The sequence below is a fragment of the Sturnus vulgaris genome, chromosome 7 (genome assembly GCF_052056855.1).
Source record: "Sturnus vulgaris isolate bStuVul1 chromosome 7, bStuVul1.hap1, whole genome shotgun sequence".
NCBI lineage: Eukaryota > Metazoa > Chordata > Aves > Passeriformes > Sturnidae > Sturnus > Sturnus vulgaris.
Genome location: NC_142249.1, coordinates 40440394 through 40462393, shown reverse-complemented (window position 1 = coordinate 40462393; position 22000 = coordinate 40440394). Strand labels below are relative to the sequence as shown.

At 39.9% G+C, this 22000-nt stretch overlaps 1 protein-coding gene across 1 annotated transcript in view; it reads left to right on the top strand.

The window, feature by feature from the left end:
- NEB (nebulin) overlaps positions 1-22000 on the top strand; it is a 105443-nt gene that overhangs the window by 30618 nt on the left and 52825 nt on the right. The window contains exons 49-86 of the mRNA XM_088168423.1: positions 31-135; positions 231-338; positions 504-815; positions 1123-1326; positions 1567-1671; positions 2361-2468; positions 3036-3347; positions 3789-3992; positions 4341-4445; positions 4934-5041; positions 5894-6205; positions 6624-6827; positions 7393-7497; positions 7986-8093; positions 9031-9342; positions 9755-9958; positions 10570-10674; positions 10852-10959; positions 11083-11394; positions 12003-12206; positions 12382-12486; positions 12978-13085; positions 13208-13519; positions 14390-14593; positions 14818-14922; positions 15355-15459; positions 15545-15856; positions 16160-16264; positions 16509-16607; positions 16787-16888; positions 17064-17171; positions 17995-18306; positions 18432-18536; positions 18621-18725; positions 19252-19356; positions 20212-20319; positions 20412-20525; positions 21374-21571. Coding sequence (XP_088024549.1) covers positions 31-135; positions 231-338; positions 504-815; positions 1123-1326; positions 1567-1671; positions 2361-2468; positions 3036-3347; positions 3789-3992; positions 4341-4445; positions 4934-5041; positions 5894-6205; positions 6624-6827; positions 7393-7497; positions 7986-8093; positions 9031-9342; positions 9755-9958; positions 10570-10674; positions 10852-10959; positions 11083-11394; positions 12003-12206; positions 12382-12486; positions 12978-13085; positions 13208-13519; positions 14390-14593; positions 14818-14922; positions 15355-15459; positions 15545-15856; positions 16160-16264; positions 16509-16607; positions 16787-16888; positions 17064-17171; positions 17995-18306; positions 18432-18536; positions 18621-18725; positions 19252-19356; positions 20212-20319; positions 20412-20525; positions 21374-21571 — 6357 coding nt within the window. The remainder of the gene's footprint in view (positions 1-30; positions 136-230; positions 339-503; positions 816-1122; positions 1327-1566; positions 1672-2360; positions 2469-3035; positions 3348-3788; positions 3993-4340; positions 4446-4933; positions 5042-5893; positions 6206-6623; positions 6828-7392; positions 7498-7985; positions 8094-9030; positions 9343-9754; positions 9959-10569; positions 10675-10851; positions 10960-11082; positions 11395-12002; positions 12207-12381; positions 12487-12977; positions 13086-13207; positions 13520-14389; positions 14594-14817; positions 14923-15354; positions 15460-15544; positions 15857-16159; positions 16265-16508; positions 16608-16786; positions 16889-17063; positions 17172-17994; positions 18307-18431; positions 18537-18620; positions 18726-19251; positions 19357-20211; positions 20320-20411; positions 20526-21373; positions 21572-22000) is intronic.

Genomic DNA, 22000 nt, shown 5'->3' with positions numbered 1-22000 from the left:
TCACCTCCCTCTGTGCTCCTCGTTTTCCAGCGCTCGTACATCTCAGCGTGGGAGAAGGACAAAACCAGCGTTCACATCATGCCAGACACCCCTGGGATCCTGCTGGCCCAGCAGAACAAAGTGAACTTCAGCGAGGTGGGTGCTTGTTGTTGAGGGTGCAGTGTCCATCCCTGGGTGCTGCCGTGTCCCAGGCAGCAGTGATGTCTGAGGGCTGGTGGTGTTTGTTTCAGAAACTGTACAAGCAGGCGATGGAGGAGGAGAAGAAGAAGGGCTACGACATGCGGGCAGATGCCATTCCCATCACGGCTGCCAAAGCTTCCCGGGACATCGCCAGTGATGTGAGTGCACAGCAGCCCCCGTGGCACAGGCTGGGGCTGAATCTTTTCTTTCTTTAAAATCTCTGTGGTTTCAAGTGCTATGTTTTCTGGAGGTGGTGCCACAGGGGTCTTGGTAATATAAAAATCCCTAAAGTAAGACTTAGTGAACTTTTTTTTTGTCCATAGTACAAGTACAAGGAAGGGTATCGCAAACAGCTGGGCCACCACATCGGGGCCAGGAACATCGAGGATGACCCCAAGATGATGTGGTCCATGCACGTGGCCAAAATCCAGAGTGACAGGGAGTACAAGAAGGACTTTGAGAAGTTCAAAACCCGCTTCAGCAGCCCTGTGGACATGCTGGGAGTGGTGTTGGCCAAGAAATGCCAGGAGCTGGTCAGTGACGTCGATTACCGGCACTACCTGCACCAGTGGACTTGTCTGCCTGACCAGAGTGATGTGATCCATGCCAAGGAGGCCTATGACCTCCAGAGTGATGTGAGTACTTGCTGATAAGCTCTGGACTTCTGAAATGTTTGTAATTTTCTTGGAGTATAAACTAGACTAATTGCTCTCATGTAGTATTTTTTTCATGTTGTGTTTTTTTTCCACTGTTCTAAAGAAGGTCATTATATATTGAGGAGTGAAGCAATCTGAATATAAGGGCATTATGAATGTTTATATACAGCCAAACAGCAGAATTATCTTCATATAATCCTTCACAATGGGCAATTTTAAAATATTTAAATGCTGATTAACTTATAAAGGGGAAATTTTTAACTGCTGCCTTTATATTTTGTAACAGAATGTGTACAAGTCTGACCTGGAATGGCTGCGAGGCATTGGTTGGGTCCCAATTGGTTCCCTGGAAGTTGAGAAGGCCAAGAAGGCAGGGGAGATCCTGAGTGACAAAATTTACCGCCAGCACCCAGACACCATCAAGTTCACCAGCATCCCAGATTCTATCCCCATGGTGCTGGCCAAGCAGAATGCAGACACCATGAACAAGGTGAGTCTGCATTTCATCAGTTAACACATCAGCAGTCTCTGCCTAAACCCCTGAGACCACAGACCTGTGGGATTTCAGCACAGCAACGCTGTAAAAATGTAATTTCCATTTTTGGTTATCAACGGGAAACTTATTTTCATCATGAGCTGATTTAATACCTTCCTAGATAATAATTAAGTTAATTTGTCACAATTATTAATTGTGGATGTGTCCAAGTACTCTGTTGTGTTTTTCCTGCAGCGTTTGTATACTGAGGCCTGGGATAAAGACAAGACACAAATCCACATCATGCCTGACACACCTGAAATCACACTGGCTAGAGAGAACAAGAAAAACTACAGTCTGGTGAGTGTGGGAGCTCCCCAAATGCAACTGCTCTGTGTCATGGCTGGATCAGGAATGTTCTGGGAAACCTTCTCGATATGACACTATCATTTTCTTTAAGTAACTCCCATATTTATCCAAAAAATTGTGACTTTAAAAGCATTGTTTTTGTATTTGTAGTAGTGCATACATAGAACAGTGAGCTCTGGTGAGAAGTAATTCCATAAATTCCACACAAGTTGGGTGTTTCCACTGGGTTTTTGGGGAGTCATTTCTGCCAGTGTGCATAATGTTGGGAAACCAAAAATTAATACCAGAAAGGTAAATAACAGCATAATTCTGAAAAGGTGTGATGCCAGTGTTCAGTGTTATTTTAGGCAAACAAGTTCACATCAGTAAGCCACATCAGTGGTTTTAAAAAGTAAGTTTTACTCCGTTTGTATAGAAGAAAAGTTTAGCTCTAAATTGTAGTCAATATTACATTATTTAAACCAGTAAAATAAAAATTAATTAACAAATGTGTTTAGCAAAGGTTTTCCTTTGACATGAATTTGTATCAGCTACTGATCTGAGGTTTTGAGTTAAAGATAGATAAAACTGGTTATAATAAATCTAAGCACAATTATTAGATCTACTTCCAAGCAATTTGTTTTGCATAGAATATAATATATGGAACTTACATGAGTCCCATTGTTTAATTCTTTCTTCAGAAACAATACAGACAGGCCATGGAAGATTCAAAGAAGAAAGGCTATGATTTGAGAGCTGATGCTATCCCCATCCAAGCAGCCAAAGCATCCAGGCAAATTGCCAGTGATGTAAGCATCTAATTTTTTGTTTCTTTCTATGTTGATATCTGTCCTCTGTAACCTGAAAATTATCAGCTTCAGTTTTCAGGATTCAGTTAAAGGCACTGCAGTTAAAATATAAACTTAAGTAATAGATTTTTGCAAGTAAATGATCATATATGTTTAAAAAAAAAGTTGATAATTGTAAGAACAATATAATGCTGCTATCATGATAATTGTATAGTTCATAACCCTATATGTGTAAATAAGTATTTACAGTATGTTTATCATTATATGTAATAAGGATTAAATTTATTTAATAAGACCAGGATGATTTCTCACTAGTATTAGTGAAGCACATTTCTTCAAAAAGCAAAATGATAAAAAATTTCTCTTTAGTGTTGTAACTCAATAGCAAAAAAACTTTAGCCCTAGGATCCTAGAATATTATTAGCATGAGAATTGATTTGAATGTTTGGGGTTTTTTTAATGGTAGGTTATAGATAACTTTGAAAAGGTTATTGCTAGAAATATTTAATATCAGTAACTGATATTTATAGGTGATACAGAATTGAAATATTTTGGTTTGTGTTTCAGTACAAGTACAAGGAAGGGTATCGCAAACAGCTGGGCCACCACATCGGGGCCAGGAACATCGAGGATGACCCCAAGATGATGTGGTCCATGCACGTGGCCAAAATCCAGAGTGACAGGGAGTACAAGAAGGACTTTGAGAAGTTCAAAACCCGCTTCAGCAGCCCCGTGGACATGCTGGGAATTGTGTTGGCCAAGAAGTGCCAGGAGCTGGTCAGTGACGTCGATTACCGGCACTACCTGCACCAGTGGACTTGTCTGCCCGACCAGAGTGATGTGATCCATGCCAAGGAGGCCTATGACCTCCAGAGTGATGTGAGTTCTCTGGAATTTGATTTTTGCCAAGGAATGTATTTGATATTTTACATAGTTGGATCAGGCCATCTTGTTCTGATACGGTAGAAGCAACTTTTCGAGATTTATTTTTAAATTTTGTGGCTGATTGAAGTTGAGCTCTCCAACAGGATGTGTTAACTAATTGATACTGCAAACTTCAGTGAAATCCTCTAGCTTCAGAATTTCTATCTGTCATTTATATCATATATATCACATTATTTATCACATTATTCTGTGCAAGTTGATTAATGGTTTCTCTCTCAAGGAAGCAGAATGCAGTTGTTCTTTCTATATTTTCTGTTATGCTTTGAATTTATTCAAATTAATTGTTGATAGTGAGGTTACTTATTGGTGGACTATTCACCATGTAATTATTGATAGAATAACCAGTGTGGGTGACTTTTTGGATATTTTTAACAGAACGTGTACAAGTCTGACCTGGAATGGCTGAGGGGCGTTGGCTGGGTCCCAATTGGTTCCTTGGAAGTTGAGAAAGCCAAGAGAGCAGGGGAGATCCTGAGTGATAAAATTTACCGCCAGCATCCGGACACCATCAAGTTCACCAGTGTCCCAGATTCCCTGGAGATGGTGCTGGCCAAGCAGAACGCAGACACCATGAACAAGGTGAGTCCTGATCCCTGTGGGTGACACCTCAGAGGTGTCTGCCTCACCCCTGGAGCCAGCTCTGGGGATGAACTGAGCACAAGCAATGCTCATTGCTTTATTCCTGCTCTTTAATCAGTGTGGTGTTTTTAAAGTGTTGTTTCACAGCACAAGTGAAACTTCTGTTGTGATTGACTTTCCACGAGTCAATCCTGCTATTTTAAATGCTCTCTTTTTCTAATTACCTAACTGATTATCCTTGTTACATTTCCTGTATTTTTATCTGGTATGGTGTGTGTTTTCCCTGATTATTGAGATATTGACCTCGTTTGGAATGCCATATCAATCTCTTCCTGTTCTCTTTTTTAGCGTTTGTACACTGAAGCCTGGAACAAAGACAAGACCTCGATTCATGTCATGCCTGACACCCCAGAAATCCTGCTGGCCAAACAAAACAGAGTGAACTACAGTGAGGTGAGCCCAACTGAAATGTGAGACAGTTAACTTGGAATTCTGACAAGTGTGTCTTTGTCACCTCTGACTTTTAATTAATATTAACATATTGTCAGGTTAGTTGTTTTCACAAATGGTCTGTTCCTGTGCTGTAATCAGAGTTGTTTCAGGAATTGACGTCCTGGATATCTAATTGGGCCATTAAAATATATTTCCTCCCATAAATGGGAAATCATTTCTACAGCAAGTTATAGAAATAACTCGTTTTGCTTTACTTTGCCTAAGTTATTTCCATTTCCCAAGTATCTACAATAAAATTACAAGGTCTTTGAAATCTGCATTTTTTATTTTCTAGTGAATGCAGAACTGGGCTGAAGATGTTCAAGTTGCCTCTAAAGCAACAATATTGTTTAAGGACTTGAATAGTTTTATTATTCAGGTGTGCTGAACTGAAATGCTCTTTTGTTTTTGAGACTAAACTGTGAATTTTTTTTTTTTTTTACTCCCAGAAAATGTACAAACTGGCCATGGAAGAGTCCAAGAAGAAGGGCTATGATTTACGTTTTGATGCCATTCCCATTCAGTCTGCCAAAGCCTCCAGGGAGATTGCCAGTGAGGTGAGCAAACTTTGTTCTCATTTCTCTATGGGTTTGGTAATGGAAAATAATCATGTTTGCTACTGTCATACTTCATAGAATAGATTATATTGAAATCTATTTTCATAGTGATTCTTTTTGATGATTCCACTGCATTGCCTTTAGTGCATGGAAGAAAGGAGTAGCCAGTATTTTTATTGTGAGGAATATATCACTGTAATAAATAAACATAATAACATGAAGATTATTGATATGTCCCCTGCAATACTCCTGTTGATGTCCATGGATATTCAAGCATCGTGATCAAAAAGGTGTATGAACCAATGGTAGAGATTATCAGGTTAATTTCTGATTCAAAAAATATTTCTGTTGAATTGTCATAATGAAGTTCAAGATGTCTGAACATAAAAACAGGGATGAGCTATGCAATGACTGTGATAGCTTTTGTTTAGGGGATGAGGTAGCCTCACTAAGAGATGGAGGATAACAGATTTTTATGCTCCTTTTCTATCAAGTTTGATATTTTTACTCTGCATTAAGAGCAAATCATATGGTCTTAATCAAGGCGTTTTGTAAAAAGTTTTTAAAGTAAGTTAATATTTACAATTTAGTCTTAATAGCAAAAGAATGTGGAACATCAAACTTGTTAGGATGTGACATTAAATGTTCAGTGAATTGAGAGTCTGTTATAGTTATATAAAAAGTCTTAGATAATGATATCTAATAAAAATGCTTCTTACGTGAAAATGAATCCCAGAGCAGAAAGACTTACATCATATTTTTATCTTTACAAAATAATGGGTATGCCACACTGTTAGAATTATTTATTAATTTGTCAATACACCAGGTAACTTTAAATCTCTTCTGTTTCAGTACAAGTACAAGGAAGGGTATCGCAAACAGCTGGGCCACCACATCGGGGCCAGGAACATCGAGGATGACCCCAAGATGATGTGGTCCATGCACGTGGCCAAGATCCAGAGTGACAGGGAGTACAAGAAGGACTTTGAGAAGTCCAAGACCAGGTTCAGCAGCCCTGTGGACATGCTGGGAATTGTGTTGGCCAAGAAGTGCCAGGAGCTGGTCAGTGACGTCGATTACCGGCACTACCTGCACCAGTGGATCTGTCTGCCCGACCAGAACGATGTGATCCATGCCAAGCAAGCCTACGACCTCCAGAGTGATGTGAGTTCTCTGGAATTTGATTTTTGCTGAGGAATGAGTTTATTTTACATAGTTGGATCTGACCATCTTGTTCTGATATGATAGAACCAACTTCTCAAGATGTATTTTTAAGTTTCACGGTCAATTGATGCTCAGGTCTCCTAAAGGTTATATTAACTAACTTGTATTTAAATGAAATCCTGTAATTCCAGGATCTGAACTATTTGCCATTTACCATTCTGTGAAACTTGGATAATGGTTTCACACTTAATTTAGGTGAAATGCTGTCTGTTTTTTCTACAATTTTCATTACAGCTTTGAATGAGTTTGCATGAAGAGCTGATAGGAAGGTTATTTTCCCTTAGAAAGATTCACTGTGTAACATACATTATTATGTTTATTTTATTAAAATAACTTGTGTAATATTTTCTTGTAACAGAACGTGTACAAGTCTGACCTGGAATGGCTGAGGGGCGTTGGCTGGGTCCCAATTGGTTCCTTGGAAGTTGAGAAAGCCAAGAGAGCAGGGGAGATCCTGAGTGATAAAATTTACCGCCAGCATCCGGACACCATCAAGTTCACCAGTGTCCCAGATTCCCTGGAGATGGTGTTGGCCAAGCAGAACGCAGACACCATGAACAAGGTGAGTCCTGATCCCTGTGGGTGACACCTCAGAGGTGTCTGCCTCACCCCTGGAGCCAGCTCTGGGGATGAACTGAGCACAAGCAATGCTGCAGTTCACACATGATGCATTTTTCAATCAGTGTGCTCTTGTTGTTTGACTCAAAACTCTTACACCGGGTAATGGAAGACTCAAATTTGTGTAATATTCTGCATTTTGCATTTAAATATTTTTCTTGCTGTGAGTGTGCATTAGACACTAATAATGCTTTGGTTTATTCATTATTCTGAAGCAATGTGGCAGTTTCCTGAATGTTTTTAAAGCCCTTCAGATAAATTCTCCTTTTTTTGATGTTACTTTTACCAGATTAACACATAACTGTATATCCATGTTATATTTTAGTGTCATAAAATAGGTTGGGTTAGAAAGGACATTAAAGATCATTTTGTCCCAACCCCCTGCCATGTGAAGTGACAGTTTCCACTAGACCAAGTTCCTATAATTTTAATTAATTGTTCTCCATTATTATTGAGATTTTAACCTGGTTTGGAATGTCCTATAAATCTCTTCCTGCTTTCCTTCTTAGCGTTTATACACTGAAGCGTGGAACAAAGACAAGACCTCGATTCATGTCATGCCTGACACCCCAGAAATCCTGCTGGCCAAACAAAACAGAGTGAACTACAGTGAGGTGAGTGCAACTGGAGAGCTGAGACAATTAAAGAGTTTCTGATAAGCACACTTTTGCCACCTCTGATTTTTTATTAATGGTAAAATATTGATATGTTGTTTATTTTCATACATGGCCAGTTCCAGTGCTGAAATCAGACTTGTTCTTTCACAAAAATATATATTTTTTTAAAATATATTATCTGCCATAAATGAGAAATAGTTTCTGCAGCAAGTTGTGGAAATAGGTAATTTAACTTTTTTAATATTCCAGTCTTTGCCTTCCCTAAATGATTCCCATTTTCCAAATGAAAATACAATAAAATTACAAGGTCGTTGAAATCTGCTTTTTTTTCTTTTCTAGAGAACAATATTTAAATTGGCTGAAGATGAACAATACTGTTTAGGGACTTCATTTGTTTTACTGCATAGTTGTGCTGAACTGAAATGCAAGTTTGAATTTTGTTTTTGAGACTAAACTGTGATTTTTTTTTTTTTTTTTACTCCCAGAAAATGTACAAACTGGCCATGGAAGAGTCCAAGAAGAAGGGCTATGATTTACGTTTCGATGCCATTCCCATTCAGTCTGCCAAAGCCTCCAGGGAGATTGCCAGTGAGGTGAGCAGGCTTTATTCTCATTTCGCTGTGGGTTTGGTAATAGAAAAGAATCAGAATCTTTGTTCAATTGTTTGCTAATGTCATAATTCACAAAATAGATAATATAGAAATCTGTTTTCATAGTGATTCTACCACATGCCTTTAGTGCACAAAAATAATGGATAGCCAGGATTTTTTGCATGAGTTATGTATCACAGTAATGAATAAATAGAATAACATGAAGATTATTTATATATCTCCCATTGCCATCCATGGATGTTCAAGTAGGATGAACAAAACGATGTAGGAATCTGTGCTGTTAGTAAATGACACAGAGAGAGACACACTTACTGACTTTGAGGAATTAGTAGGAAAAGAACTACTTTATTTACATTTTATGTTTATTTATAGACTTTTAATATTGATTATGGATTGGACAGTGAGGATAATACTTTTTGACTTCATAGGTTCCATTAACAGTTCATTAATTTTTTCTTCTTCTAAAGAGGAATGCAAAACATTTATTGTTTACAAGAAGAGAGTGTGAGAAACTGCAAGAAATTATCTGTCAATAATCAGAAGTTGAACCTGAGGGCAACACTATGCTAGAGTTTGCCAAATTAATTTCTGATTCAAAATAGGAAATACTTTAAAACCTGTCCCCAAAAGAGATATGTAATAAATAAATTCTAAAAATGTAGAATTATTTTTTTCTGGAGGAAATAATTAATTCTGTTTCAGTGTCACATTGAAATCTGAAGCATTGGAATGCAAAACCCAGAAAAAACTCTGCAGTGACTGGGACAGGTTTTGTTTCAAGGATCAGGCAATATCACTAAGAGACAGAGTATAACAGATTTTTATGCTCCTTGTTTTTCTACCAAGAAATCTATTTAAATTCTTTGTGTTAAAAAAGGATAAAATATATGAATATATATGTGGATTTTTTTTCTTGCAGTACAAGTACAAGGAAGGGTATCGCAAACAGCTGGGCCACCACATCGGGGCCAGGAACATCGAGGATGACCCCAAGATGATGTGGTCCATGCACGTGGCCAAGATCCAGAGTGACAGGGAGTACAAGAAGGACTTTGAGAAGTCCAAGACCAGGTTCAGCAGCCCTGTGGACATGTTGGGAATTGTGTTGGCCAAGAAATGCCAGGAGCTGGTCAGTGACGTCGATTACCGGCACTACCTGCACCAGTGGATCTGTCTGCCCGACCAGAACGATGTGATCCATGCCAAGCAAGCCTACGACCTGCAGAGTGATGTGAGTAAATCCTGACATTTCTAATGTATCATTAAATATATTTAATTTGGGTCTTGTTAACTGTAATTTTCAAAGTACGGATGATAAGCCTTAGTCGCTTGCATCAGACTTGTTGAAATGTTGTCATTCATTCATTCTTTCATTCTTTCATCAAATTTATGTTTAATCCTGTTTTTCCAGTCCTTAACCTGAAGTATAATTTGTATGTTACCCTGATACTGGCATTGTGCTCCAATACCTCTTTTGTTTTTGTTATTTAATAATTATTTTACTTAATCTTCAAAAACAACAGTGCTTTTCAGAACCAGATCCTCAAAAACATACCCAGTTGTTCATACAGGATGTGCTTGTTTATATTAATTTTAATATTTGATCACACTTGCCCATATATAACAAACTCAAATTTTTTCAGGCTGTTTACAAATCAGACCTGGAATGGCTGAGAGGCATTGGATGGGTTCCTATTGGTTCCGTGGAAGTTGAGAAAGCCAAGAGAGCTGGAGAAATCCTCAGTGACAGGAAGTATCGTCAACCTGCAGACAAAATCAAATTTACCAGCGTGACTGATTCCTTGCCCATGGTTTTAGCCAAGCAAAATGCTGAGATCATGAACAAGGTGAGGTGAACAGTTAATAGAATTTGTTCATGAGGTGAAAAAATACAAAGTAAAATACAAAGTAAAACTAGAAGATTTGGAATTTAAGAGAAAATCAATGTCCAAATTCAGCCGTTGTACAGGAAAGCTGTTCTCTCAGGGCTCAGTCTGAAGTGAGCTTTTTTTTTTTTTTTTTTTGATAAAAATCTACAGACATAAGTCCCTTAAATCACAGATTTTCCAAGGGTAATGCTGCATGATGAACAAGTGATGAGGAAATACCTGAGGTTCTTTGGATGTGAGACTTCTGCAGCATATCTCAGACCTGGAGGGTGAATGTCACTAAGTACCTCCTCCTTTATAACAAACATAATGAAACAACTTATACAGAACAATAAATAAACTTTTCCTCCTATGGCTGTTTCTCCACAATCCAAAATTGCTGCACCATCTTAACCTGAGAAATAATGAGGAGGAACAAAGTTTCCTTCTTGAGCTGTTCAGAGAGAAGCTTTGCTGAGTCAGGCTATTAGAGCTTACTGGAACTACCCATAGCAATTTGTAAAACAATTGTAATTGTAAAATAATTTCATAAAGAACTGTTTGTGAAGGGCTTTTTTCCTCTCTTGCAGCGCTTGTACACAGAAGCCTGGGATGCAGACAAGAAGTCCATCCATGTCATGCCTGACACACCAGACATTCTGTTAGCTAAGGCCAACGCAGCCAACATTAGCAATGTAAGGACATTTAAACATTTGCTAAACCAGTGGAAATTCAGAGATAAATCAGCATTTCTTTAATCATAAAGTTGTTCTAAAAGACACAGTCTTGAAAATTTTGAGGGACAATTATGAAATGTAGAAACCCCATCTTTCAGAATATTGATAAGCAATTTTCTGTCTTCTTTTGTGCAGAAACGTTATGTACAAGCCTGGGAAGAGGCCAAGAAGAAAGGTTATGACATGAGAGCTGATGCAATTCCAATCAAAACCGCAAAAGCATCGAGAGATATTGCGAGTGACGTACGTTCTTCCTTTACATTTATTTTCAGTTACCTGAAAAACAAGAATATGTATTTTTATGATCAGTAGTAATAAGAAATTATGGGACATTCACCCCAGATTCACTTCTTTTTGTATTTCTAGTACAAGTACAAGGAAACCCACGAGAAGGAGAAAGGCCACTACATCGGGTGCCCCAGTGCCAAGGAGGACCCCAAGCTGGCGTGGGCCGCGCGCGCCATGGCCCTGCAGAACGACCGCCTCTACAAGAAGGGCTACAACGATTCCAAGACCCAGATCCACATCCCTGTGGATGCCCTGTCGGTGCAGGCAGCCAAGGAGTGCCAGGCCCTGGTCAGTGACATTGACTACAGGCAGTACCTGCACCAGTGGACCTGCCTCCCTGACCAGAACGACGTGATCCACGCACGGCAGGCCTACGACCTCCAGAGTGATGTGAGTGGCAATGGCTGTAGGACAGCTTTAGGGCAGCTGGGTGAGGCTCTGTTTGTTAGTGACTGGAAAATAAACTTTCAAATGCATGTTTATGAGCTTGTGGTTGGTCCTGTGATGTTTATTTTATCTTTTCCAAAGGATTTCAGCCTGGGTGCCAGAAATATTTGGGAAGTTCATAAGGAAGCCGTGTTTTCTTGGTCTGCTCTAGAATGTGTGCTTGCATTCGATGCAGATTACACCCCTGTTTTGAAGGCAGTGTCTTAAAAGTATCATTGTTTCTGTGCAAATCAGGGGTGCTGTGTCTAAAAAGGACCTGGTACAGCACAGCATCACTGGCTGCTTGCTATGTAAAGAGTATGAGAAGAAGTTAGCAAAAGGCTTAGAAAAACCTCCTTGCACTTAGAACTACAGAATGCCAAAATGGTTTGGCTTGGAAAAGATCATCTTATTCCAACCCCCTGCCATGGGCAAGGGACACTTTCCACTAGACCTGGTTATTCAGAGCCTCATCCAGACTGGTCTTGAACATCTCTAGGGACTGAGAATCCATCAGCTCTCTGGGCTAAGAGTTACCCCTGCAGTGCCAGTAACCCTTGGTTTGTTTGCAGAACGTGTACAAGTCTGACCTGGAGTGGCTGAGGGGCATTGGCTGGCTGACAGAAGGTTCTGTGGATGTGGTGAAAGCCAAGAAAGCCCAGGAGCTCCTCAACGACCGCTTGTACCGCACGCGGCCGGAGCAGCTGAAGTTCACCAGCATCACCGACTCCCCTGACGTTGTCCTGGCCAAGACCAACGCCATGCAGCTCAGTGATGTAAGCTCACCTTTCACTTGTGGGGTGGCATTGCTTCTCTTTCTGGTGGAGAGTAGAATTTCTGCGGTGGGAACGATGAGTTGGGAGGTTTTGCAAATTGGAATTACTAAAGAATTGCTCTTGGTGGTTTTTTCCTCACCGTGCTGAATTGCCATTGTTCTTCCTTTCTCCTCAGCGTCTGTATCGTGAGGCCTGGGATAAAGACAAGACCCAGGTTTCCCTCCCTTCAGACACTCCTATCATGCTGCAGTCCAAAGTCAACGCTCTCAACATCAGCAATGTAAGCGAATAACACGAAATATTTGTGAGGTGTTAGAAAATTAAGCCTGGCAATTGTTCTTCCAGTTTTTGCTGTAAATGGTGGTGTACAAACCCACCTTCTAATGTGCTTGTAAACAGGAAATTACACCCAGAGGCTTTTTATCACCTCTCAACCTATCAACAGCTTGTGTGTTCCCAAGCTCAGTGTGCAATTCCACAAAACTCCTGCTCCCTTTGGCAAAACCTGCCAAATACACTCCATGGAGGAGTTGTTGGAGTCTGCAGACATCGTGGTCTGTCTTCAGGAATATTTCTGCTGCCCCTTTGTGTTTTAATCTTACACCTACTTTAAGTCATGAGTTTTCTGTTGTGACACTTGCCAGGATCATTATTGTAACTCTGCCAGTTATAGGAAGCAAACCGGTCTCCCAAACTGGTCATTCCAAGCAAGTAGGTTTTTAGAGAAAGCATTTCTCTGTGTTTAACAAAGGTGATTAATTTTCTTTACAGAAACATTATCAGAAGGCCTGGGATGAGGCCAAGGCGAAAAGCTATGACCTAAGAGCTGATGCCATTCCCATCAAACAAGCCAAGGCCTCCAGAGACATTGCCAGTGAGGTACAGCTTTCTCTTGTGTCTCAGCACAACTGAGTAAAGCTCAGCCTGGCAGCCTGGGCAGCTTTAGTCTGGTGGCTGTGTCCAGGTGAGCAACACACCTTCTGTCCTCTCTGCATTTCCAGTACAAGTACAAGGAAACCCACGAGAAGGAGAAAGGCCACTACATCGGGTGCCCCAGTGCCAAGGAGGACCCCAAGCTGGCGTGGGCCGCGCGCGCCATGGCCCTGCAGAACGACCGCCTCTACAAGAAGGGCTACAACGATTCCAAGACCCAGATCCACATCCCTGTGGATGCCCTGTCGGTGCAGGCAGCCAAGGAGTGCCAGGCCCTGGTCAGTGACATTGACTACAGGCAGTACCTGCACCAGTGGACCTGCCTCCCTGACCAGAACGACGTGATCCACGCACGGCAGGCCTACGACCTCCAGAGTGATGTGAGTGGCAATGGAGATATGCAATTTTATTATTTAATATTTAATTTTATTCTGATTGTGCTGTACAGTCCCAACAGATTCATATTTAGACTGTTTTCTTCATTTTCTTGTTACTGCTATTTTGTGCTCTTTTACACTCTTAAAAAGCATCGGTTTTATCTCTAAATTTTATAGAACTTTAGTTGACAATGTGTTGCATAATGCTTTTGGACAGGTGTAATTTGGAGAGGCTGAAGGATTTGATGGGGTTTAGGAATAGCAGCTGTTTGCTGCCTTGGAATCAGATGGCTTTTGTTACTTCTGTTTGCTTGAGTCAGCTTGGAAATTTATTTAATTGGAAGAAAACTCTGTGAGTTATCCAGTGAGAGGTTTTAGTGGCTGATTGCAAAGCAGAATGAGTCAGTGCAGCTGATTTCCTGACCTGGCTTTGCTGCTTATCAGTTCCTCTTCCACTGTTTCAGTTACAAGCTTTGGAGATGAGGTTCCTGTTCCTTGCTTTTTTGGTCAATTTTCCTGGTAGGCAGCTTGGGGGTTTTGTTAGGACTTGTGAATTATTGAAATAACTAGAGGAATAAGTGTTTTGGAGGGGACAGGAAGACTCTTCTAAGCTTTTAATATTCATTACCATTAACTGCAACTCCTTTCAGTTGTTTCCCCTTACAAGGTTTAGAATGTGTTGTTTAAGAACTCAACTACTTAAAACCTTGTTGCCAGATTTCATTTTACTTATGACACTGAGCATCTCCTGTGTACAAAAAAGATTCATCTGCCTCTAGCTAGGTTTATAAAACATAATCTGCTTTGCATAGCTGAAAATAATTAAGGCAATAATTTTAAACAATGTTTCCTTTTTCTGATCATTTCACCCAGGCTGTGTATAAGTCAGACCTAGAGTGGCTCCGTGGAATTGGCTGGTTGCCCAATGACTCTCCAGTAGTTAAGAGGGTGAAGAATGCCCAGGATCTCCTGAGTGACAACGTCTATAGGACCCCCATTGACAGCGTGAAATACACCAGTGTTGTGGATTCCCCAGATGTTGTTCTGGCCAAAATCAACGCTGAACAGATCAGCATTGTACGTTTCCAACCTCCTCAAAGCTGCTTCCACGCTTAAAAAAAAAAAAAAAAAAAATCCCACTGCTAAAATATAAAACTGATCAGTGGTGTTTTAAGTTTAATGCTTTTCCAAACATTTTGCTCTTTCGAGATGATAGTTCAGGAGAGATTTATGGGATTTTATGTTACTGATAAGTGAAATTCCATCAGTCTGATATTATCATTAAATGACTGTTTTAACAGCCAAAATATAAAGAAGCCTGGGAAAAGGACAAGACTATGATCCACATCATGCCAGACACACCTGAAATCAACCTAGCCAAGGCTAATGCTGTTAATTACAGCCAGGTATGTTTATCATTCTGTTTTCTCTAAAATAGGATGTGAATTGTATCATTCAAAGACACTGAATCTTTTTGAATCTCATTGAAGTCTGTCCTCATACAGGGCTTGTGACATTGCCTTCCCTCTACTGAATATCCTTAAAGTATTCATCCATTTAAAAATAAATACTTGCATTCAGCATTAAAGATTATTAATATCATGCCCCACTGAGGGAATATTTTATTAAAATGGATGATAATCCGAGGCATGTAAATATTTTCTACACTTTTACAAACACCTTTCTGTGCTTTATAGGTTGCACAACTGGTGCTGCATGTTTCAGAGGAAGCTGCATTTATGGCTAGGAGCAGGAGAAATGCTCAGAAAAATTCATTGTATTTCAGCAGATAAATGGCTGTTTCTCTAATGTGTGTGATGTTTTATCTGCCTTTTCAGAAACAATATAAAGGAGCTTGGGATGAGCTGAAGACGAGCTACGATTTGAGAGCAGATGCAATTCCAATCAAGTCAGCCAAGGCTTCTAGAGAGATTGCCAGTGATGTAAGTGCCAAACGAGGCATCTCCCATGCTCCAAGAGCTCTTTCATGCTGGCTGTTACTAACGGTGACCTCTGCTCTTCCCCCAGTACAAATACAAGCTGGAGCACGAGAAGCAGAAAGGACACTACGTGGGAGTGCCGAACGCGAAGGGAGATTCCAAAATCCAGTTTGCCCTGGACGTAGCCAAAGTTCAGAGCGAACGAGAGTACAAGAAATACTTTGCCAAGCTGAAGACCCAGTGCCACCTGCCAGTGGACATGATGTCCATTGTGGCAGCCAAGCACGGGCAGACCCTGGTGAGCGACATCGATTACCGGCACTACCTGCACCAGTGGATCTGCCTCCCCGACCAGAACGATGTCATTCATGCCAGGAAAGCCTACGACCTCCAGAGTGATGTAAGTCCACCTGAAAACACCCCTCAGCTTAGTCCTGTATTGCCTCTGCTTACTCTGCTTCAGCTCCAAGGATTGGGAATCTTTTCCTGAATTCAGAGAACTCACCTTGTACTTTGTTAGAATTGCAAAGTTTAGGCCACTTATAAATCGCCGTGTTTGAAGGGTGATACATTCAGATGCAGTGCTCGTGTTGGAATTATTGCTCCCCTTTTAACCACTGGAAATAAATTCTGTTATTTATGAATCTTGCTGGATTGTGCAGGAAGTGTGGCTAAGAGCAAGGACCCTGTTTTGTTTTCCCAGGCTGTTTATAAAGCTGATTTGGAATGGCTGAGGGGAATTGGATGGTTGCCAAATGATTCCCTTGGAGTCAAGCATGTCAAATATGCTGGAGATCTCCTGAGTGAGGTAACCAAATGTTTTTCAATACTAAAATTTTCTTTGAGGATATTTGTCACTCCAAGTATTTCAAATGGTTTAAACAATGAGGTTTATTCCAAATGAAAAATGCAACTGCAGTATTTTCATGACATACATTGTGTCTGGAGAGGTTTTTCTCCATGAGAACTTCCTTGTCTTGTGTATCTGTTCAGAATTAGTGTATTGGACATCAAATATTCCAGGGTAATCTGTTCTTCTTTTTCTTGTACAGAGGAAATATCGCACAAAAGCTGAAACTCTCCCATTCACGCCCGTGGCTGACAGAGTTGATTATGTCACAGCAAAGAATAGCACAGAAATCCTCAGTGATGTAAGTCTGCTCTCAGTGTCTGGGCTACATTTGACTTCTGTGATTCTGTATTTAATGTGCTTTGTCTAATGGCCTTGCAAGTCCAGGGGGTTGGTTCATTATTTTGTGTGTAAATGATGATGTTTTCCCAGTTCTGTGGTGGTGCTACAATGCAGTCATTTCTTTCATTTTCTTTCTAGATTAAATACCACAAAGAATGGAATGAGGCCAAGACAAATTATACTCTCACAGATACACCACAGCTGGATATGGCCCGAGAGGCAGCCAGAATCCTAAATCAGGTACGTGGCCTCTCCTTGACAGCTTCTACTCACATTTTTTAGGTCTTTAGAAAACCTGCCTTATTGATAATAACATGAAGTAAGGATTTGTTCTACTTCTGTATAAATTACATACATACAGTAATCACCATCACTGTAGTGGTGTTGAATTCCTCATCACTTTTATTTCCCACAGAATTTATACAAGGAAAGTTGGGAGAAAGAAAAAGCCACTGGTTACCTCCTGCCTCCTGACACGGTGCAGATCTCTCATGCCAAGCACTCCAGTGATGTCCAAAGTGAGGTAATGATTTTTCTCATTAGGGAAATAAATGCTTGGAAGCTTGGAATGTTAAAGGCCTTGAAAATTCCCAAACAGGCTTAAAAAGCTTTCCATCTAGGGTAACACCCAGACTTTCCAAGGCTTATGAATTCCACTGTCCTTCAAATAATTTGGCTATCTTTGTGATTGTGGGGCTTGGAGATATTAGTGCTAAAGGTCAGATTCCTTGCACATTCACTTTCTCCAGAAACAGTCCTTTCAAAATCAACTGAGCTGGACTTCCCTATTTTACAAGTGTTAAATAATTGAAGTGATACTGTGATTATAGCATATATAGCTCTGATTTCACTTTTTGGCCTATCAAAACCTCTCGGCCAGTACACACTTTACATTTTAAACATTTGCATAATGGATCTTGAAATTATTACATGACTCTTATTTGGAATAAACAGTTTATCAAAACAGTGTGATGTAAGTACCATAAATAAGTGTCCACCCTTCAGACAATCTCAAATAATTTGTTGCCAAAATGAGACTCAATGCGCTTGTTAGGAAACATTTTCTAGCAAGTCATTCCTCTTGTGTTAACAATACATTTTACTGAAAACTGGGAGTATATTAGACTAGGAAATGCTATGTTTTAACCTGGAAGGCCTATACAAAGTAACATTACTGTTTGTGACCTGATTTTTATCTGGTCATGTACTGAAAACTTAATGCTGCGTTTGCCAGCTCCCTGTCTCATCTGATCCTTGTGTTGACAAACCTGAAGCTGTTCCCAGGTTAAACCCAGAGTGGATCAGCCAGTGCTGATTTTCTCTGTGTTTCTCCCCTCTCCCACCAGCTGAAATACAAAGCTGAGTATGTCAAGCAGAGAGGTCACTACGTGGGAGTGGCCAAGATGAGGGATGACCCCAAGCTGGTGTGGTACGAGCACGCGGGCGAGATCCAGAACGACAGGCTCTACAAATCAGACTACAACAAAACCAAATCCAAAATCCACATGCCTTCAGATGCCATGGCAGTTGTGGCAGCCAAGGAGTGCCAGAATTTGGTCAGTGACATTGACTACAGGCAGTACCTGCACCAGTGGACCTGCCTCCCTGACCAGAGCGACGTGATCCACGCACGGCAGGCCTACGACCTCCAGAGTGATGTGAGTGATGGGGCAGCCCTACCAGGTCCTTTCCACATGGGCTGGACTAAAGATGTTGCCCACAGCACATAATCCATCCTGAGCTCAATGATTTCTGTCTTTTTGCTTTGTCTTTTTTGGTTTAGAACCTCTATAAATCTGATCTGGAGTGGCTTCGTGGCTGTGGTTGGATCCCTCTCGATTCAGTGGAGCATAAGAAAGTTAAGAATGCACAGGAACTGATAAACAAGGTAAGAGAAAATATTTCAGCAGTTCCACAATTAGCACTTCTTTCTCATGCACAGTGTTTAAGACATTATTTCACCTCTTTGCAGAGAGCATACACAAAAGAAGCCTTGGAGAACTTTTCCAAATACACCAGCGTGGTTGACACTCCTGAGATCGTTTTGGCAAAGATGAACTCTGTCAATCAGAGTGATGTATGTAACAATTTTTTTTAAAAATTAAAATTTACATAAAAGAATTAGTGGATGATTTAATTGCTTTTGCTAACTATACTAGTTTTAGCCTTATATATTGTGTGTGCACCTCATTAATGACAGGCTTTCCTGGGTAAACAAGTTTAGTAAGAAGTGAAATGAATGAACAACACAATATTGCTGTCCAAATAATTTAACATTTTCCTGTAGAAGAATATGGCATGTCCCTGACTTAGAGTTTACATAGATTTTTCTTACAGTAGTTGAAAACTGAGTCCTGATGAACAGTTCCTGGACTTCCTGGTGTTGCTAAACTGTATTTGCTGAGCAGTATCTTAAATTTTTCAAGAATACCATGTGGATTTTGAGGTGACACAGCAACATTTGCCTGTGTATTACAATGATTGGAATGTCCTACACAACATTATTACACAAGAGAAAATTAATGTCTACTACTAATGGATGGATTAATGGGAATAATGTATTTCTCCTGTGGAATTAACACTGTGTTTGTTTTCTTTTGTAGCTAAAATACAAAGAAACATTTAACCAGGAGAAAGGCCAGTACATTGGGTCTGATGATACTCCTGCTCTGCACCACGCCAAAGACATGTCCTTGCTCCACAGTGAGGTGAGATCCCATAAATATCAACCTTTGACAGCAGCAGAGTGTGGGGGGGACTGGAGGAACTCTTCTACTCTCAGCAGCGGCACTGGGAAGGTTCTTTACTCCCTTTTTTTCTTCAGCTTTCCCATTTGGATCATTGGAATCAGGACGATTTCTTTCCTTATTGAAGTGATCTGAAAGGACAGCTGTGTGGTGCTTGGAAGTCATAATAGTGTGACAAAACCAAATATAATTCTACCCAATAATATCTTCTGAGACTACTGATAAATTTTGCATTTACTTGTTTTATAAGAAATGAAAACTGTAGATGATTTACATTATTAAGCAGTTACTTTTGAGTAGTCTCACTGATTCTAATGCTAAACCTCTATTTTTTAAAAATAGACATGATTACTCATTCATATGAATAGGCACTTCATAATTCAATCTGAAAGTGAATATATTTTATAGTTAATAAAATAAGTGTTAAGAAAGTGCCATTGACACTAATGTTTCTGTAATAAACACCAATATTTCTTGAAGATTTTTCACAATTTTGGTCATCTACAAAATTATCAATCTCATTTCTATACTGCACTTTAAAACCAGAGTTCATATCTATATTTTTGGATATTTTCATTACTCTTCTGGTATAAATGTAATAAAGAAAGCAGAAATCAGCTCAAATTTGTGCTCAGGTAGCTTCCTGAAGTGAACACCTGTCCTGTTTGCCTTACACTGAATGACTGTTCAAAATGAACATTCTCCATTTAATTTATTGGGAAGCCCTCTGTAAAAACATTCTGTTTTCCATGTGTGCATAACTGGGAAATAGAATCGATTTCTCCATCAAAACCTGTGTGTGCTTTGTTTGTCTAGAAACATTACAAGAAGGCTTGGGAGCAGAGCAAACCCATTGGATACAGCCTGGATGAGAAATATATTCCACTTGTGGGAGCCAAACATGCAAACCACATCAACAGTGAGGTCAGCAGGGATTTCCCATTCTTTCCCTTTTCCCCCCCCCCCAATATGTTGTTGGAATGAACATTAAAATTCCTATATGGATATTTTTTCAGCTTAAATATAAAGAAATCTATGAGAAGCTGAAAGGTCATTACCTGGCTGGGAAGGATATTAGTGAATTCCCCAGTGTCATCCACTCCCGGGAATTCCAGAAAATGAGGAGCGCGGTAAGGAATGAAAGAGTCTGGAATATTTTCCTTTTGCTTCATTTCATTTCTTTATTTCACTGATGAAATTTCACTATTTCATTACTTAAACATCAATAATGCAAGGCTTAATAGAATTTGTAGAATCACAGGATCATTAAGGTTGGAAAAGAATTCCAAGATCAAGCCCAGCCTTAACATAAATCCACAATAATATCAGTAAAAATTATTTCAATATGTTTATGTTTCCTGAATGCTTATTTTATATGTGGGTTGAATAATTGAATTTAAAATTATTTAGGAGATTGAGAAGGGGTTTGTTTAGCTATTAGAAATACTACAGTAAGGAAAAAAACCCACATTTTCTGTTTCAGTCTGTGGATCTGAGCAGAAAAAAATACCACGTGGGATTCATTTCCTTTACAAATAAAAGTGTAGATTTTGAGTTGAAATAGGAATTTAAGAACTAGAAATGTAAATGCACATTTGGTGTGTTGCTGTTGTCAGCACTGCACATACAACGTGTCGTGCAGGGAATAAAATCAGTGTAATCCCAAATATTCTGTCTTTAATTAGATTAAAACCATGTGTGGAGCATGAATTTTTTAATCCTGAAGATTTGTTAGTTTTCTCATCAGCTGTTAAAACTGCAAGTGAAGGTAATTATTGTCCTTCCAGAACTTCACCACCATAAAATGTGATTTATATCCAAGTTAAGATTTCTATCCTGTCGAATCCCATGGGAGCTTAGCTACTAAATCCAGGAAACACATCTCAGATTATCCTGTCACTTTTCAGTCCAAAATCCAAAGCTGTACAGAAAACCACTCTGATTTCCTCTGCCATTTGCCCCAATCTTTGCTTTTCAGCTGGCCTACAGAAAGAATTATGAAGACACCAAGAAGAATGTCCACATTCCAGCTGACATGATGAACCACGTCCTGGCCAAGAAGTGCCAGTACATCCTCAGTGACCTGGAATACCGCATGTACTTCCACCAGTGGAGTTGTTTACCTGAAGACAATGATGTTATTCATGCCAGGAGAGCCCAGGAGATTCTGAGTGATGTCAGTTTATCATTTATTTAGAATAGGCTGGGTTGGAAGGGACCCCCTCAAAGTCATCCAGTCCAACTTCTGGCCCTGTGCAGGACACCCCAAAAATCCCACCAGGAGCCTGAAGGCCTTGTCCAAACCCTTCAAAACTTATGTGAACTTTCTGAACCCATTTGTTTGACATTATAGCAGCCTTTTCCCATCATTTTTTCCCAACTATCTCCCATAATATTTAAATATTAAATTAATAACTGTGGCTTTAGATTCTTTGTACCAATCACTGCAGTGATCCTTATCTATTGTAATTGGGAATGCTGGAATTAGCAGGGGGACCAGGACAACATCCAGAATCCTTCTGGATCCAGTGGGTGTGGAAGAGAATTCCCCTTGTTTGTTGGGGTTGTGTCATCCCACAGCTGAGAGAATGGTGCTCATATCCTG